The following is a 20516-nucleotide window of genomic DNA, read 5'->3' on the forward strand; positions in this document are numbered from 1 at the left end:
AATTCAAAACTCCACAAAGATAATAGCAAACTCATCTTTATTATTATAATTTACAGATACTGATACTTAATTTCTAATTCTGAAAACAAGAGATAATTTAGAGTATTTCCTATTAATGTTTTAAATACTTTAAATATTTAAAACCTAAAATTTAAATAGAACACTCTAAATGAAACCAAACAAAAATTTATCCATGATTAGAACTATTTGAAATAGTTTACAGCTGAGTTCAAGGATATGCCTTTTAGAGTATAATTTAGTAAGCTAAACAAATATACTCTGAGTGGCTTCTAAAAATATTTTTGAAAAGCATTAGTTGTTTTCTAAGTATTTATAATGGAACCTACCATACTTTCCGTCTCTCACACTGAGGAAGTTGGAGGATAAGGTCAATCTAAGAATAAAAAGTACAGTTTTGAATTTAGCAATTTCAAGATCTCTGGTATTTCAATTTTCAAAAGAAGGACTTGTTGAAAGTTTGCCCTCTATGCCCTAACTCTTTACTTTTGATGAAATTTGTTGAAGGAAATTTTTTTAAAATGAACTCAATCTGGGCAACCACAGACCACACTGGATTCTGAAAAACAAAAGATAAAAAGAAGAATAAATTGAGCTATGAAGGGGAAAGACAGATTTTCTCATTTAAAAGTTAGATGTAAACACTCTCCTTTTCTAAATAGGCGATTTGCCTTAGTCCCGACCATGCTACATAACTACCTAATTATGCCATGCTATCCAGGTCTCAGAGAAGTTGAGTCCACAGAATTCTTAAAATCAGATAGGACTGAATATATGTTTGATATTATCAAGACTGGCTGTGTGGAAACGGGTTGATAGCATGTCCTCATTAACAAATTCTTCTGAGGTCATTAGACTCCTTGGGCAATATTAACAATTACATGTAGAAACAACATGGGCCAGTGTCCTCCGTGTGGCTACTCTAATCTGTTTTCCAATGCTAGCATTAGAGAGACGACCCTTTCAATAATAACAGTAATTATAATAACACACCTTTGGGTTTAATAATAGCTTCCCTTTGAAGAACTTCCATTATTTTCACCCACATTATCTAATTTGTGCTAGAAATAATTTAATGAAGTAGCCAGGTAGCAATTATCATTATCCTTCTTTTACAGATAAATAAACTGAGGTCTAGGGATTTTCTTAGCATCTGACAGTTAGGAAGAGAGCCAAGGATAAGCCTATAATGCAGTGGTCTATCTTCCAGATTATTACCATCTTTAGAAAGTATCTGGGCATCTGAAGAACTGTTGTATCCCTTGGGAAATGTTTGCACAGGAGCCAGATCTTTCCCTTTTAAATTGCATTTACTTTAAGAAGGTACTCTTTTTCAAATTCATTAGAGAGGATTTTGTTTTCTTAGGTCATTAAGATAGGAGTACTCAGATTTCTTTAAAAATTGTGTTGGCCTGAAGCAGAAGTACGCTTGAAATACTGAAGATGTTTAAAATAATCTGGAATCAGTTTCTTTAATTATCTAACTTAAGTTTTTTAAATTCCAAGCCCAAGTTAAACAAGATCAAATCAAGACATATAAATAAAAATGGGCACGAGGTGTTAACTGGAGTGTCCTAGCCAGGTTCCAAATTGGTTTACTGTGGCCTGCCAACTTGAATTCCTCTCGCAGCTTCAGCTGGAAGGGGTAGTCTTCATTTCCTGTCCTAACTTGTACTGTTTTACCGTTCACTGTTTAGGTGATTAGCATGTGGATCTGATGGTCTCAATGCTCTATTAAGTTATAAATGTTCAAACTACCAGTATGCTGTGAGTAAAAATAGAAGTTGCTATTAGATGTCTATTCATACTCTGCAGAAGCCTGGCAACATTCTAAACCTTTTCAAAATGTAAATACTGCATATTAAGCATAGGAAAGAAAATTAATGTGCTGCATTTGCAAATTTATTTCCAAGTCAAAAATGCAAAGGGGGAGGAGGATCTCATAGCAGAATTGATATTCTACATTTACAGGATATATTAAGAGTTTGTAATGGCCTGAACACAAAAGAGAAACACTTTAGAAATGAATTAATTTAGTTTCTCTGATAATCATAGCTTTTGAATTTACTGTCTTTTGATTTTAAATTTATGGCCTCAATATGACATTAGCAGAGTTTATTGCATTTTGCAGGTGGCATTCATATGTTATTTTACGTGAAGTATATTGTGGGCAATGGGTTACCATTTTTTTTTTTTTGTTAAAATTTCCAGAACCACACAAGTTCTTAATTAGACTTGCAAATTAGTAATGCCTTTCTCTTTGGGGGGAAAAATACTTAAAACATTGCAGGAATTTGTATGCCTTTTTTCCTTGTACTGGGAAAAGTTTGCAATAAAGTTTGCTACTTGAAACTTTGACATTTTTTAGTAAGTTCTGATTTACACATGAAGTCATCCTTTGATAATTCCAAACAAATGTCTTTTTCAAGCAAGCCAGTGTTTTGTATGTGTTCCTCTAGTTCCAAAAGGGTTTAACAGATTTATCTTGCTTTCTGCCACTTAAAACAATGGAAAGTTGTCATCTCAATTACATTTTTAATATTTTGAATAATTTAGTAATTGACACCTTAATCATAGATTTCAGCAGTACAAACACTACCCACCGATCACCTGCACTTTCTCCAGAGAAAATAACAGACAAATAAATAGCAATAAACAAAAACAAACAATAACAAAAAGTAACAGAGAAACAATAAATCAGAGTTAATACTATTAATGTTATCACATAAAGTAGGAAAAGAAAGCATGAAGTAACATTTTTCTGATAAAATCCTTATAGTTCTTAGGCACAGTAAGATCTGAAAGCAGAGTTTAATTTGTATAGTGTGTTTTTAAAACTAAACTCACCCTGGACTTAGTTCCAAGAGGGTTCAAAATTCTTATCATTGATTCCCATGATAGAGGTCCATTTCCTACTGAATATGTAAATTCTTAAAAGATTTTTAGTGATATTGTTTGGCTTGTAAGTAAAGTTCTTGGATATTTTTTAAGCTACATAATGGTTGATAATGAAATTTTGTTCTTACAAGTATTAAATTATGCCAAAAAGCCACTTACTTTATATTCTTTAAATACCATAGCATGATTCAACTAAAGCTTGGAATGTAAACTGTCTTAAGTAACACTAATGAAATGTACACGTAATGAACAATATAACTAACTTAATTTTCATGTAACAGATAACATCTGGGGGAAATGTGTATTGGTAAGCTATATAAAACTAATTTTCTAGCGACCACATCTGTAGATGTTATTTATTGTATGTTCACTTAACAGTCGATTATTCAGTTTAGAAATCTATTCTCTTCTTTATTAGAGCTTTTAATGTACTCACCTTGGTTCAAATGGTCTGCTCATTATCTGAAAAAATATAAATGGCATTCACATGGAACAACATGATTGTTTTTATTATATCCATTTGTGTGCAAGCATTCAAAAATGGCAAGAGAAACACATTTATTGCTTTACATTCAAAGTAATATTTAGGGGGTATTTGAAAGTCAAGCAAAACCAATCATTTGGCCAAATGGATGTATGTGTATAATCAGAAACTCCTGAGTTTTAATCTCAGCATTAGGCCTCGGGCAAGTCACTTAAAGTCATTCCCTTTGTTTCTTGATCTGAAGATTATGGGTGCTATTCTCTTATAGAGAAAAGGAGGTTGCTAAATCAGGGTACCAAACAGGAGTGTTTTTTTAATAAACATACTTGATCCTTTTTCTGTTTTTTATTTTTCTAGATTTAAGAGGTAACATATTAGGCTTTTGAGGGAAAAAATATGAGACAATTACAATTCTATAGGAATGTATAAAAATAGTTATAAAACTAGCTTTATTTAATTTGCTTCAACTATTCATAGACTGAGGAAATTATAACGTTCTTTCAGAAAATCTAACTTAATAAAGCTAACCATGTCTCCCTGTTTTAAATAGATTTTATTACAGAACCAGTGATGTTGTAAAACATGAGGTTTTGTTAAAAAAAAAAATACAAAGGCCTAATTGTATTTTTTTTAAGAAAGTATTGCATCAGACGGTTTCATTTAAACATATTTGCTGGCTCTGTGCTTTCACCACAATTATTGATTCTAATTTTTCTTAAACTTTTTTTTTAAATGCCACTTAATGGGGAAAAAAATCACTGTGATGCTTCTGTAAACTGTATTTGACTGTATACCTTCTTATTATTAGTTAAACAGCTTTGTATTTATCCTCATCTGAAATTAGGATATGTTTTCCCTTATAGTACCTTCCTAACACAGCCAAATGTAACTCTTCATGAAAAAAAAAGTGTAAGATTAAAAAAATTTTTTTTTAAAGAAAAGTGTAGCTATGGTTTGGTTCCCTGATAGTATAAACACCCTGAAGAAAAGAAATTACTCCTTCTCCCCCTCCCCCCCGCCCTCCAGCTTTGTGCACAAGGTAAATCAAGTGACTAGCTGTATTAGCTACACTCAAAGTCAAGTAGAAGAAAAGCTCACTCTCAGTCAGAGCTCCAGGTTCTAGGGATAAATGGGAGCTTCATTCCACCAGAGAAATGATGTGGACCTGAGGAGCTCCAAGTTTCCAGTACACACACACCCTAGTGCCAAAGACCAGGAGCGCTGGGTCATTGGCAGGTAGTTCAGATTAGCTTTCTAAAGAAATCCAAACCACTGGGAGGGCTGGGAGGGATAAAATGAGAGAGTTGAGCACAAATATCTGCTTAAATTTAAGTGTATAATCTGATGGAAGATGGGGCGCAGGTGGGCAGGTGGTAGAATCTGCTAACAGGATGGAGAGGGAATAGGGAATCTATTGAGAACTTCCACCTCGAGGTGAGAGAGAATTAGCAGAAAGGCCTAGCCTGCATATGGAAGTGCATAGCAGTGGGGCAGATATGCCACAGCAACAAATAAAAGGGCATTTCAGCTTCATTAGAAGGATGTATTTGTATCTTGCCCATTAGCTCAGGCTTATTTTCTCCAAGCCTGCAGGAAATTCAGTAACCTCCCTTCAATTCTTCCTCTCTTATTTCAATGTCTCACCCACCGCCACTCCCCCCATATTTCTATTTCTCAGCCTATATTAAAGTCTGTACCACTCGTGCTCTTCCCTGTCTCTGTATTCCCATGTGCTGCTTATTTATTTTACCTATAACGTTTCAGAGGACACTAAAATATGTTTAGCTGTTTCATTGTCCTAGTTTAGTAAAATAAAGAGCAATATAAAATGTAGGAGGATGAAAAAACAAGCTTAGTGAAAAAAGGTACAAATAATTTTGTAGGAAGCTGAAAATGCCTCCATTTAGGAAAAAAACTGGGGCTTATGAATGTGATGAGAGAAAAGAATCATTCTGATATGCTTTTTCTTGATGTTCTATTTTGATTAACATTTAGTCAACTTAAGATAAACAATCTGGAATGATGTCATCTAACAGAATAGAGATCAAGTGCTCAATAACATCAGTAATTTCCAACTATGGCAACATGATGACACATACCAGTTTACTGAAAACTGAATAGGCCAAGAAGTTAGCACACAAGGGTTTAACTCCCATACCTAGCAATTATTTGACTAAGCCAGTCATCTAATCTCTTGGTTTCCAATTCACTTGACTGTAAAGTTAGGACACTTCATTCCTACTTTATATGTATACTAAGCAGCAACTTTCTATAAAATCAAATTAAAGTTAGAAATATGAATCCAATGTAAGATACATTGGTATGACCAAGCAATAACTTAGCCTCCAGTACATTTCAAAACCCATATAAGTAAAAATAAATATATTTAAGTGATGAAATATTATATAAGCTTATCGGAACTATTGTGAAATTAGAAATGAATATATAATGATTTTAGGGCTTTTCCAGGCCTCAGGGGATGGTAATTATTTGGTGAATTTATGCATTTCCAGAGTATTGTCTTCAAACTTGTAAGGCTCACAGTCTGACCTTGTCAGCAAATAGGATAGCGTCATCTCAGGGCCACAACAACAGGATCATGGAGCTTACTATATAAACTAGAACATCAATTTATTGATTTACAGTAAGGAATGTGATAAGCAAGAGAATCAGAGCACAAAAGTGGACATATCTTTATAGATCATTTGAGAGATGGAAAGTCAAATTATGATCAAAATATTGGTTGTTCAACATAGAATCAGAACAAGAGGAACTAATAAAATGATTCAGATGTTTAATGAAATCAGTGCTCTGGTCTCCTCTTTCTCTCTCCCGACTTCTTTTTTTTTTTAATTTATTGATTTTTTTTTAAAGAGAGAGAGAAACAGAAGCATTAATTTGTTGGTCCACTTACCTATGCATTCATTGGTTGATTTTTGTATGTGCCCTGACTACGGAACGAACCCACAACCTTGGCGTATCGGAGGATGCTCTAACCAGCTGAGCTAACCAGCCAGGACTTAAATTGACATTTTAATTCCTGTTTCTTCATTTCTACTGTTGACCAACCATAATCCCCCTTCCTCTGTTTGATACACTCTTGCTATAGAATTATTAAATGCTCACAGTGAAATTTTGCCCTGCCCTCTGTGCTCTTGGTTAATTTTGCAAGCATCTCTGATTTACTGTGTGCTGGCTTTATTCAGTAACCTAGAGCCTTTAGCAAGTTCTTGATGGCCATTTCACTATGGCCTGCAAGAACAACTATATCTCGCTGAGTAACGTCTATCACAATTAGGATGTTATTGAGTGTTTTAAGCATCTAACCCTCTGCCAAACTGAGAAGAAATACAGGGGATCTAAACCATGCTCTCTGCGTACAGAGAGCTTGTAAGCAGGAGGAAGGGGATACTGACCCATGAACAATGAAAGCTCAGAGAAGTGCAAAATGAAGTCCTAAACCACATAGGATGGAAAGAGAATTAGACAGTGGGTAGAATAACATGCTAATTACCAGATGCAGAACTGAAATTGTAAATTGTGGTTACACACAAAAGGCTTTATCGTAATACAGCTCTTTTCTTCCCCTCCAGCAAATGATAGAGGTCGTCAAGTCTTCAGGCGGCCTTTTCCCCAACCCTCTAGAAGAAGGAATCTCATTTGATATTTACTCAACATTCATAGAGCCACCCCCAGCATTGGATACAGAAATGAAGGTATGTTTCTTTTTGTCTCTTAATTCAACCTGTCTCAGCATGAGACTTTCTAAGGGTGAGAGGAAAGGAAGCAAATATTCTTCCATTTTTCTATCTCTTGTGACTTTCCCCAGCTAAATATAAATGTTTGTTTTACCATTGATTCGCAGGTGGGCCAGCTGAGATTGGTTCAGGAATTTTAATCTTTTCCACTCCATCATCTTCCCCAGTTTCCACCTTCACTTTCTCAAAGTAAGCACGGTTAGCACCATGACTTGGTCTGTCATGATGCTCATAAATAATGAAAATGCAGGATGATGTCAAATTGCAATCTCCTGGCAGATTGACACCACTCCTGGTAGCAAATGACTCAGAAGTTTGAGGCTCCGTATAAATCCCCGAATGCTCTCGATATCACCTGAACATTGTTTACTTTCCATATTCTAGATACTGGATCAAGAGCAAGGCTCAGTGGAGACCCAGCCAGCAGCCAGCACTTCAGAGACAGATGCTTTAGCTGGTCTCACCATTGAAGATATAAAATCCGTGCTTGCCCAAGTCACAGACGACATCCTAATCGGCATTCAGGTGCTCAGCCTTGATAATGTGCTCGCTTACTTCATTACTGGTTAATTAGCCAACCTCATCCTTAATGTCTGTAAGCACTACCTACACTCGGCTAGCAAGAGCATCGCTTATGATGGAAGAGTTCAATTTAACATCTCCACATAACTCTCAGTTGAGTCATCTGAGACTCAATAACATCACAAAATAACTTCGCCAACAGCACATAGTGTAGTGAGTGTTATCAGTTTGAAAAATCATTCAGCATCGAAACCCAAAAAATAACATGGTAAAGACTTGGTGCCTTGTCATAACAAAATCACTCATGCGAGAGTAATTAGAGTACATTGCTAAAAGCAGTAAACACTGAAGATCACAGCATAATTCTCAGCTCAGTTTTCTCACCAAATTTCTAAAAGAAGTTTTCAAGTCTTTGAACTCCTTCTCCAATAGTTTGCTCCTTTTCACATCGCACTAATAGCTACACAGTTTATACCAATAGATGCATGAAAACGGTGCTGGCAACAGCCAGCTCAGCAGCAATTGCCAATGATGGATCAGTCGGCTTAGCTTTATGCTTAATTTTTTTTCCCCATCCAGAAAAGCACATTTCTACCTCTACACAAAGACTTGCATCATTGCCCAGGCAAAATGATTAAATAAGTGAATTGCATATTTTGAGAGGATTTATAATTTCTTGTGGAAATGACTGTGAATCAATAAGACAGTCTACTGCATGTTTAAAATATTAATGCATCATGCTATCTGAGCATGAGACTGTATATAAAAAGCACACTGTATTAACAACTAATTTAGAAAGGGCAAAAGATTAGCTTGGCATAAGCATACCTTGTTACTGTTTAATCATCAAATGTTAATGCACTATTTACATGAACGTTTAATGATTTGATGCCAACAGAATCAGCCAAAGTTCTTGGCTTAATAAAGAGTATTTAGTGTTTACCAGAAATAGTGGAAGAACACGTTTTACACAAAGCTGTATTGTTAACAACCCCATGAATGTAATAACTGGTTACTGTGTGGAAGGGCAGAGTGCAGTTGAATCAAGCTGAGTTCAGAACATATCTCCTTTTTAGAAGTGATAACATTTCATCTAAATATAGTTTATGTATAATCATGGCCCTGGGCTCCTTTGCGATCCTGTGGCTCTGAAATTATTGCTGAGGAACTACTACACAGTAATAGAATTGTTTGCAGGCCCGAAAAATTGAAAACATCTTTACCAAGGCCATATTCCATATAGTGAGTGTGCTTTTAACTATTTATTGATTTTTTTTAATATTAGAGTCTGCAGTATTTATAACACTACTCTGTAAACAAAATAATATGATTGCTGTATACGTACATGATTGTCCATTGGCCTGCAGTGATCCTTAACTGGGCTTGGAAGTTCATTAGTTGGGTCATCTAAGTAGTATAATTAGACAGAGAAAGAATCTGGACCAGAGGAGAAGGTGCTACAATCATTTCCATATTAAGTGGATTCAGGGATTAGCCTGGGCCAAATTACTGCCAACTTTTCAATAAAATGACATGATGATGTGGATTTATGCAATGCTTCAAGATAGTAAATTCTTTTATGTATTTTCTACCAATTATTCTAGTAAACTGTAGGCAAATTACGCAGGCACTTCTCTGACAAATAAATTAAAAAAGGAGAGAAGCAGGAAAACTGAGTCATTTGTCCAGAGTTTCCAAGGTCAGAAGCTGATGAAAGACTCTGAATGGGAATTGTAAACTGGGTTCTAGTTTGAATTCCAGAGCTATCCACAAAAACCACATAACCTCTAATATCACGACCAGACTACTTTGGGTTTTAATACTCCCGTGGTGTGGCACTTTTTCAGTGTTTGCCCTTGTGTCTTGGTCTGATTCCAAGTTGGGTAATTACTCTCTGCTTACCTAAATTCCTCCCCCTGTTTTAGATGGTAAGTTATTTTCCAATTCAAAAACCTACCTCCCAGTGTCCCGGCTCTTAAAACTGCCGCATCCCTGTTCAAAGGTAGCCACATGCCAGTGGCCAGTGTGTGTAGGCCTGAATACACTGGCCTGCTGTAGAAACATTTACTGAATTATTAATTGTAAACTGCTTAGAATTTTCCAATAGTTTTTCTTCTCATTTACTTTAAAAATCATATAATTATTACATTTTTTGGAGGAAAAGGCAGTAGAGAAATCATGTTTTAAGTACAATTTTTTTCAGAGCTCCTTCTCTAGTGTGATTATAGGCATATTTTACTTCCTGTAATTCAGAAATTTCTGAAAATGTAGTATGAATCCTTAAATTTTGTATATTAATTCACTTACATTCCCATTGACTCACTTTATAGTTTTAGAGATTTATTAAGAATGAAGAAAAAAAAAGAATGAAGTTATCTTGGTCTGGAGATGTTAATTAAAATTATACTGAATAGAGCAAACATTAAAGTTATATAGTTTAGTTATTTTAATTTTAAAGACACATTGAAAATGAAATTATTTTGGCCCCATATTGTATAATAAAAGATTATACCCAATGGAGCAAACTTTAATATATTTAAAGAATTACATTTCAGAGAAATATGAATGCTAACACTAAATTCTTGCTGTTGGCTCAGTCTAAGCAACACGGTAAAATAAAGTGAAAACCTTGAGGGAAGTTTGCCATCTTGGGACTGTAGAGATTTTTAGGTCAACTTGAATTTCCAGGTTAGAAAACCCGAGTGAGATCACCTCAAGGAAGTGATCACTGAGAGGCCACTGAACCAGGGCATATGTTTCCCATTCTTCCGGAAAGGAAACAGAGCATACCCAAGCCTAGTGGGTGTGGGGTAGCTTGTCTGTTCAGCTGGGTGCTAAGGAATAACCGGGAGAGATGGTAGACCAACGACAACCTGTTTTTGACCAGATAAGGAGTCTTTCATCTGGCTCTGTTGGTTGTACCTGAACTGAAGTTTGATCACCACAGTGGTGATCTTAAACGTAACTCCCCTCTGTCAGTACACCACTCTGTGAGGTGTGCACCTTACCTCCAGGAATCTTTTCCCCAAAGCCCACACTTGTGTAGATGAATTCTGTTTCAGTGAAATACCAGAAAGGTCTCCAGGTTAATGTGAAAAAACCCTGGTAAGACAGTGAAACAGAAGCTGGTAGATGATAGTACATCTATCCTTAGTTGAAAAGAAATGAGATTATTGATGGGCATAGAACACATTCTATCATCCACTGCTTAATGGCAGAGATACATTCTGAGAAATGCATCATTAGGTAATATTATTGTGCAAACATCAGGGAGTATACTTAACATCAAACATCATGGAGCCCACATCACCAAGGCTATATGATATAGCTTATTGCTCTTAGGCTACAAGCCTATGAACATGTTACTGTGCAAAACAACACAAGATTAAATTAAGTACAGGGGAGAATGATGCAATCAAGAAACACAGTAATCATGAGTCCACTGCCTGTGAAACAAAACATTTTTTATAAGTAGAAAGACAACACTCTAAAATAATAATGAAAAGGGTTGTATATTAAATATATAAACTAGTAACATAGTTGTTAATTATCATTATCAAGTAGTATACACTGTACATTATTGTATGTGCTATATCCTATATAATAAAAGGCTAATATGCAAATCAACTGAAAAGTGGAACAACTGGTCGCTGTGATGTGCACTGACCATCAGGGGGCAGACGCTCAATGCAGGAGCTGCCCCCTGGTGGTCAGTGCGCTCCCACAGGGGGAGCACCGCTCAGCCAGAAGCCGGGCTCATGGCGAGCACAGTGGCGGTGACAGGAGCCTCTCCCGCCTCCACAGAGCGCTAAGGATGTCTGACTGCCAGCTATCCCCCAAGGGCTCCCAGACTGTGAGAGGGCACAGGCAGGGCTGAGGCCCCCTGCCCCTCCGAGTGCACAAATTTTGTGCACCAGGCCTTTAGTACTTTTATATGATTGGTAGCACAGTATGTTTGTTTATACCAGCATCACCACAAACATGTGAGTAATGTGCTATGCTACAACATTACACTGGCTACAACATCACTAGGCGATAGGATTTTTTTCAGCTCCATTATAATCTCACTAGAGGCCTGATGCACAAAATTCGTGCAAGGGTCTCAGCCCTCACAGCCCCAAGGCGGCCCTCGCAGCCCCTCACACCCTCGTCCAGAAGGTCATTCTGCTGTTTGGTCTAATTAGCATATTAGCTCTTTATTGTATAGGATGGGGCCACTGTCATATATATATAGTCTGTCTTGGACCAAAACGTCCTTATGAAGCAGGGGACTATAATTGAAAGTGGGAAGAGTCAATTTAGTTCAAACTGCCCAATTCTTTGGAATTGTGACCACATTATTCTTCCAACCATTTTATCCCTATATGGAATAATGTGCATGGCATAAAGAAATAGGAGTAACATATTTTTAAAATATTCCATAACATCATGTCACTGAAATATAATGGTGAATATATCACAAAATTAGGAATTGGAATTATGAATTTAAAAGTTAGCATGTAATATTAACTTAATACTTAATTTTTAATTGCTCAATATTTCAGGTAAGAACTAAGACCCTAAGTGGTCAAGTGTCTTGCCCAAGGCTACAATAGCTAAACTAATCCCTAGGTCTCCACACTCCTAGACCTGTGTGCTCCTTTCAGCTCTCCCCTAATCATGCCTGAGGGATTAGAGATTCCTAAAAAAAATGACAGAGTTCCTTTGTAACCTGGAGTACCATTTTCATCCCTCTTTGGCTGTTTCACTCTACCACCAAGAAAGGACAAAATGGAAAACCAGAGGACAGAACTTGATCCAAGGCTTGATAATACTTGAACAATAACAACAACAAAAAAATCACTTGATACTCTGGCATTACACAAGAATTTAGAATTGACACCAGCGTGATCTTTTCAGAAATATTTAGTCCTTACTGTGAAGGTTAAAAAAATCTCATCAGATATGGCAACCAAGATGTAGTATTTCAAAACTATCTATTATAGTTATCCTCATAAAGAAAGAAATAAGAATGGAAAGGTATAGCTGGACCAAAACAGTATTTGATTTTTAAAATTTCTACATAAAATTAATAGGAGTTCCTTAAAGTATAATTACCCTGAAAACTTGAAATTATGTTATAGATATGAACATTCTAAACTTTGAATTAGTAATTAACACATATGTATAGACTACTCTTCATACACTTGTAGATTTTTTTAAATCATCTAAACAAAAACACCAATTTTACCACATCACCCAATCCTGGTTTCTCTACACATGATTTTATTATCCATCACGAAGAAGAGCAGACATTTCCGGGGCTACTAATGTTCAGTTAATGTGGAAGTATTTCTGGAAATGTGCAGGTAGCAACGCTAGTCCACGGAATATCACTGCCAGAGGCTAAATGCGATCACAGCTGCAGTAAACACTAGAACCTGTCAGCAATCACTGACTTTTTTCTACCAAAACTATACCACCAAGTGGCATAATTCCAAGAGTTATAATGTTTGATGAATACATTTAATTAAGAAAATTGTTCTAATCATGAGATTATTTGTGTTGCTATTTCACAACAGAAGCTTTCTGGGATCCCATTTAGAATGTACTACACAGGAGACAAAAACATTTATTGCAAAGGAGTGGGGAGACCAACAACATTGCAATAACTGAGCCCTGAGCAGTTATTCTGATTCGATGCTTCTTGGTAAAGTCTGTCTGAAAATACAGATAAATTATCCTATCTTCCAACACAAGGCTATGTGAAAAATGGCTGTCCAAATACCACTTCCTGTTCATAGCAGACATGCTATACATTGGGAATGTGCAGAGAAATATGATAAAGTGTTATCACATCACTACAGGCTGAAACACGGCTATGTCTGCAAAACAGGAAGGTGTGTGAGGGATAATGTCTGTCTTTAGGCACTATAGTATGTCAAAACCACAAAGACAATGTGCAGCGAAAGATAGCTCCATCATAACCACTTTTTTATGATTGTCTTCACAGGCCGAGATAAACGAAAAGCTGCAAATACAGGAAGAGGCCTTTAATGCACGAATAGAAAAATTGAAAAAGGCCTGAGGAGTCGGTACAAAGAGAGTGATGCTGAACTTCACAGAAGCAAACAAAACCAGTCAGAATAATAGACTCTCTAGAGCATCGTATCTCTTTTATTTAGTTGGGAGAGGAAAACCAAGCCCCACTTTTTATTATCGTAAGTAATTAGAAAAGCATTGGCCCCAATTTTGCTATCTCCTGTCCCCTAGCAGCCTCTGAATTTATTGCATTGAGTGTAATAAGAACATTTTGTATACAAGAGTTTGGAGAATTATATATATAAATACAATTACAATACTCCTTTGACATTTTGACTAATGAATATTATTCATCTTCAAGCAGAATGAAGCCAACATTTTTAAATACAGACAAATAATGATAATTTTATCCATATTGACTACCCCATAAATGAAGCACTGTGGACAGATACTACTACCACACTACAAAGTATAAAACTTACTAAACAAAAGCTATTCAAATGCATCTACTAGGGGATTTTTTTCTTAAATCATTTGGTTTTCTTATTTGAACATTTCAGTGTGAAACCAATTTTCTGAAATTACATAATGCAGTTTGAAGCACTTTAATTTATTCTGTACTGTATTTGTTATTTCTAATCTTGTTACTCTCCCAGGAGAATACATGACCTATATAAAAAGAAGCAATGTATAAATGGTTATTAAAGACCAACCTATATATAGACCGTAAAAATCTTAACTACAAATCAAACACAGAGCTCTTAAAATTAACCATTATATTGCAGTAGAATGATTGAAAACATCTCAAGCCTTTAAATACCTTTATTAAAATGTCATTTCAAAAGAAAAATATCTATTTACCAACTGGTTATCCCTAGTCAGACAAATTAAACTAATTATTACTTAGGCCCTTTCCAAATGTCTTAGACTTCGGAGTATTTCAGAATGGAGAGGTTTCTGGGAGGGGACAGTTCCTTCAAATAGTTTCCAGTTTATACTGGAACCAGCTGTACTTGCATCTGGGTGGTACTTGGTTGGATATGTTCTGTCTGTGCTCTAACCTCAGGCTATAACCTTACCTTCTCCATCAGCTCCAGAGAGATTTCCCAAAATGTGTTTATTTGGAGGAGAGGCAGATCTGGCAGCATTTGGTAATTTTCTAAGTACACTGATCAGCAGCGTAAGCGACATCCTTAAGATGAAACCATGTCTATTGCTCATGTAGTTCCCAGACTAGAAGGCCTGGAGATGTGCTGAGATGTGTTTTTCCTAGAGCTGTCTTCACTAATTGAAATGTTCATGGCCACAGCAGAGCACTAGGGGGGCTCACATATCTTAATTCCATCAAGCAGTCTTTTTCTCCAGGGAAAACAGAAGTGAAGCTAGAGAAACCACAAACCGGGAATAAAGGAGCTTCTAGAAATCACCAAAGAGCTTCAAATGCAGTTGTTGGCACAGAGTGGACCTGCATTTCCAAGAGTGCTTATTTTGAGCAAAGGTACCAAGAGTCCACCCTGGCTGTGTGGCTCAGTGGTTGAGCATTGACCTGTGAACCAGGAGGTCATGCTTTAATTCCTGGTCAGGGCACATGCCCAGGTTGCAGGCTCAATCCCCTATTGGGGGCATGCAGGAGGTAGCCAATCAATGATTCTCTCATATCATTGATGTTTCTATCTTTCTCTACCTCTCCCTTCCTCTCAGAAATCAATAAAAATATAATTTTAAAAAATTGTAAGAGTCCAAAACTGTTTAAAAACTGCAGTAGCATCCCTAAACACTACACAGAGACAATATACTATAACTAGAGGCCCGGTGCACGGGTGGGATCCAGCCGGCCCGCCCCAATCAGGGCCAATCAGGCCAGGCCAGCCAGGGGAGGGGACGCGGGAGGTTGATTGGCCGGCCTCGCCTCTGATCAGGGTTGGGGGGGCCAATCGGGGGCAAGGGCAGCCAGGAGAAGGGGCTGTGGGCAGTTGGGGGAGCGATTGGGGACGAGGCCAGCCCACCAATCTCCCACAGCCCCTCCCTCAGGCCAGCTCCACCCCTGGTCGAACTTCCAGTCGAACTCCGGTCGAACTCCCAGTCGAGGGGACAATTTGCATATTAGCCTTTTATTATATAGGACTGTGCCTAAAGCACACGAGCATGCCTAAAGCATGCCTCTGGAATAAGACTTCCAGAGTCTGATATTGGCTTCACCAATGGCTAGTGTGTGACTTTGGATAGGCTGCTCAACCTCTATTTGCTCATCTGTTAAATGGGCATAATACTTATTTTGAGGTAGTTATGAGGATTCAATAAATACATATTAAAAGGATGTTTGTTCTAAGATTTGGTTCCCATTTACCTCTGGGGATACCACAAAGCCACTGTTCATTTCTAATACCCACTGCCCAGAATTGCTAGCCTTCTCTGCCTCTCCACTAATACTTGTGTGTCCTCCCACAGTAACCACGTTGCCACCCTGCTGGCCTACATCTTCCATGTTGGGGAACCAGGGCTCTCTGTGGGAGCCTAACTTTCATACCTAATAATAAAAAGAGAAAGAACAATCATAGTAACAGTAGCTACAAATTTGAATTCACAGTCTCTGCTCTTTTAAATTAATTTCAAATTGATAAATACATGTACTTACACACAATTATTTTAAAAAACTGTAGACAATGAAAAATGCCTTTCACCCTAGCTTCTCTCATTTCACCTCATTTCTCTCCCTACAAGGCAACTATAGCTTCCAGTAAGTTCTTAGAAAAGGATTTTTTGCCCATTTAAGCAATTGGATGATTGTATCCTGATTATACCTGTACAGTGAATTCCTAGAGGAATAAATTTTTAGGTCAAATTTTATTTGCATTTCCAATTTTGATAGATATGATCAAGTGGCTTCCAAAGATATTTCACCAACAATGTATGAAAAAAACTGTTTCTCTACATTGCTACCAATAGCATACATTGCCCAATTTTTTATCTTTGATATTCTGATAGATAAAAAGTAATGTTACAGTATTGTTTTAATTTGCTTTTATTGTTTTACTCAAAATGGACTGAACACCTTCCATATGTTTATAAGCAAATTTTATATATATATACTTAAATTATACATATATATATATTAATTTTCCTAATAACCCTAAGATAGATATTATTAGCCTTGTTTTATTTACAAGTTCTGAAGCCTGAAACTTTAAAAGATTATTAACTTGACCCAAGTTGCACAATAATTGATGGATCAAGGCTTCAAACCCAGGTTTGACCTATTTTACAGATAAGGAAACTGGAACACAGAAATTTTAAGTAATTTTCCCATGACCACGCAGCCAGTCAATGGTAGAACCAGGTTTTGAACTTAGATATGTATGAGTAAAAAGCCCACATACTTAACTTTTATCTTTATCTAGTTATGTCATAGCCAATATGAAACAAAGTGAAAACTGACCTTTTCGTTATTAATTATGATAAGGGAACAAACTTGTTTATGTTGCTGCCATATTAAGTATTTATAAAATTTGTGCAAGGATGCAACGTATCACCCAGGTCCCTTCATTCATTCGTGCATTCATTTTTTTACTATAAATTCATTGAGTACCTACTATGTGCCATTGCATTTAGTAGTGAGCAAATAGATGTGGTCTCTACTTAATCTAGTGGGAGTGATAGTTAATCCTAACTGTGAAAAAGACAAGCTTCAGGGAATTGCAAGTATTGGACAAAGGAGCTTGATTTAATCTAGGAGGTCAGGAAAGCAACCCACGAGTTTTGAGATTTGAGCTGGGGTCTGAGGGACAGAAGTTAACTGGACAGAAGACGGTGAAGGAAGATGGGGTCCAGGTGAGAGAAACGCATGTGCAAGGTCCCTGGGCCACAAAATGAGGGCGAACAGTTGCCCACAGCCAGAGCTTGCAGGGTTCCATAGACTACACAGATTTTTATGTTTAACCTAAAAGCAGTGGGAACTTGTTGATAAGGTTTTAAGTAGCAAGTGACATCAGATTAGTATTTTTAAAGAGTCTATCTCCCTGGTGCCAGGATTTCTACCCATAGAAATGTGGAAAAATATTCTCATGAAAGGATTCCTACTGTTAATGGTGCTATAGCTCTACTTCTCAGCAATTTCTAAGAGTGGGGGAAATAAAAATTCTGACTTTTTTTTAATGTCACAAAGTCCACCTACTGTAAGCAGTCTCTGACACAAAGGCAGCCCTCTGAAGAGCCAATTAAAAACAAAACTAACCTATCACTTAGATAAGCAGCTGACCTTCTCTTATCCACAGTAAGGTATCTTTCTTCCATTTGCAGGAATAATTTGGGGTGTTTTTTCTCACCCCCATGATAAATTTCAAAGATAATATATTATGAATAAGCCACAGTCTGCCACTATCGCAGGTATTTGCAGGCACTCTTGTGCCTAAATATAGCTGGGGAGTCATTTTCTTTTTTCAAAATCTGAATATAAAGCCCCTATTTCTGTCCTCCATTTGATTGGAACTATTCAACCATCCTGGTAGATAATAAGTTTGCATGTTCTTAGATTGCATTTCATTATGCTTCATTTCCCCTAGAGAATCAATGTACTCCTTTTCCCGACAATTATAGCAGAGAAGTACTTCTGACATCTCAAATTTCAGAGTCTCAAGAAGACGGCCCTCTTCTGGACATCAAAGTTTGTGGGGGGGGGGGGGGATGATTTGTTAAGTAAGAGAAGTCAGAACCCCTTTGTGGCAGCCAAAGTACCTATTAATTTAAGTTTCTTAAGCAAAAATAATCTAGATCTAAAGAATACCATCTTGTTGGAAATCAAATCCCAAAACAGAGAGAGAATACCAAAAACCTCTTTTGCTTTTAGAATTCCACCCATTTTCATGGAAATACCAGCAGTGGTGATTGGCTTAACATTTTTTCTCAGCGCTGCCAAAGAATTCTGTGTTATTTTCTTTTCTTGTTGGCTCCAGACAATGTTCAATGATCATTTTGGTGTTTGTTTCTTTTTTTTAATCTAGTGTGTAGTTTATTCTGGGTACTTTCTAGGCACTGGATGAACTAAGACACATAAGGTCCTTGCCTTCATGAAGTTCATGGAATTGCTAAAGTTTATAATCTAGAATCAGATGATAGCCCAGTTGGCGTGGCTCAGTGATTGAGCATGAACCCTATGAACCGGGAGGTCACCGGATAAGCAAGTAAATAAATAAGGTAATCTTTGATAACAATAAATAATGCCAATGATCAATGCAAAGCCAATGGGATAAAGGGTTCTGGGAGAGCTGCTTTACCTGGGGTGCTCCAAGAACCCTTCTTATAAGGGATGACTTTTGAGCTGACCAGAATAGAAGGAACCAGCCATGGGCCACACCATGGAAACTTGGTTCCAGGTAGTGAAAACATTGAGTAAAGTGGCATTGCTAAGTAGGACTTTTGATCACTCAAAGCAGCTTTCAGGGGAAAAGGGCATCCCCAAGGCCTGACCCTGGGAAATAACCAGACTGGTTTTTAACCTCAGATCCTCCCACTACGAATCTAGTGCTTTGCCATTCCATCATATTGACACGGTCAGATTGCCTTATTTTTTTTTCCAAAAATGAAAAAGGTAGAATTTTAGAAATAAAATGCTCATCAGTATAACTCCCAACCCAAATAAGCCCACCCACTTAAAAAGAATCTTGTTCCAAATCTCCTTTGCAGAAGAATTCCAAATAAATTAAGTAGCTACTGCACTCCAGAAAAGGAGCGTAACTCCCACTCATCATGTGTGGGCTGTGCATGGCAGAATTCAACCAGAATAAAAGAATACAATAAGGGGAGGGGGAGAGTACCTGTACAGTTAAGAAATTTGACCAATGCTCTTCTGCCAGATGATCAAGGTCAACAGCCATAGTCATAAATCATGTTGATGGCAAGTACTTTTGATATTAGATAAAGAAAATAGTACTTTACCTCTGTGCTCTTCCTACCAAAAACCATAATCCCAGTCTACTCATAAGAAAAACATCTGACAAATTCCAATAGAGGAGCATCCTATGATATAGCAGATCAGTACTCTTCAAAACTGTCAAGGTCATCAAAAACAAGTAAAGTATGAGAAAATGTTGAAATCAAAAGAAGCTTAAAGAGTCATGACAACTAATGTAATAGGGAATTCTGGATGTGATTCTGGAACAGAAAAAGGAAATCTATTAATTATACCAAATATACTATATTAATATAAGATTAGTAAAAATAGTAATTAGTAATAATAGGGGAAACTGTAGTGAGGGAAGGGGACAGTATATGGGAATTCTGTACTATCAGTCTTTCTGTAAATCTAAAACTGTTGTAAAAAATAGTTATGGGGACAACCAAGATGGCAGCATAGGTAAACACCTGAACTTGCTGCCACACACAACCACATTAAAACTACAACTAAAAGACAAAACGAATATCATCCAGAACCACGGGAAGGCTGGCTGAGTGGAAATTCTACAACTAGAAGGAAAGAGAAAAGCGCATTGAGTCTGGTAGGAGGTGCCGAGATGCGGAAGTGAGGAGATACGGAGGCGTGTGAGCAAGGGGCTACCAGCTGGGTACGCTGTTGTCTTTCAATCGGGAGGGAGATACAAGCTCCCAACTGCCGGTAGGAGGCCGAGATGCGGAAGTGAGGAGATACAGAGGCGTGTGAGCAAGGGGCTGCCAGCTGGGTACGCTGTTGTCTTTTTCAATCAGGAGGGAGATACAAGCTCCCAACTGCTCTGAACTCCAGTTCCGGGCAAGAGATTGGGGACCCAGACTCATACGGAGAGAAACTATACTGTCTGGCATTGGGCCAGAATGTGAGGGCAACT

General features: G+C 37.2%; 1 protein-coding gene across 1 annotated transcript in view; it reads left to right on the forward strand.

The window, feature by feature from the left end:
* LOC102766423 (chromosome unknown open reading frame, human C10orf107) overlaps positions 1-14031 on the forward strand; it is a 158877-nt gene extending 144846 nt beyond the window's left edge. Inside the window, exons 9-11 of the mRNA XM_015561079.1 lie at positions 6994-7116; positions 7543-7683; positions 13673-14031. Of these exons, the coding sequence (XP_015416565.1) occupies positions 6994-7116; positions 7543-7683; positions 13673-13747 (339 nt within the window). The 3' untranslated portion in view covers positions 13748-14031. The remainder of the gene's footprint in view (positions 1-6993; positions 7117-7542; positions 7684-13672) is intronic.
* The last annotated feature ends 6485 nt before the right edge of the window (positions 14032-20516 follow it).

The sequence above is a fragment of the Myotis davidii genome, unplaced genomic scaffold (assembly GCF_000327345.1).
Source record: "Myotis davidii unplaced genomic scaffold, ASM32734v1 scaffold655, whole genome shotgun sequence".
NCBI lineage: Eukaryota > Metazoa > Chordata > Mammalia > Chiroptera > Vespertilionidae > Myotis > Myotis davidii.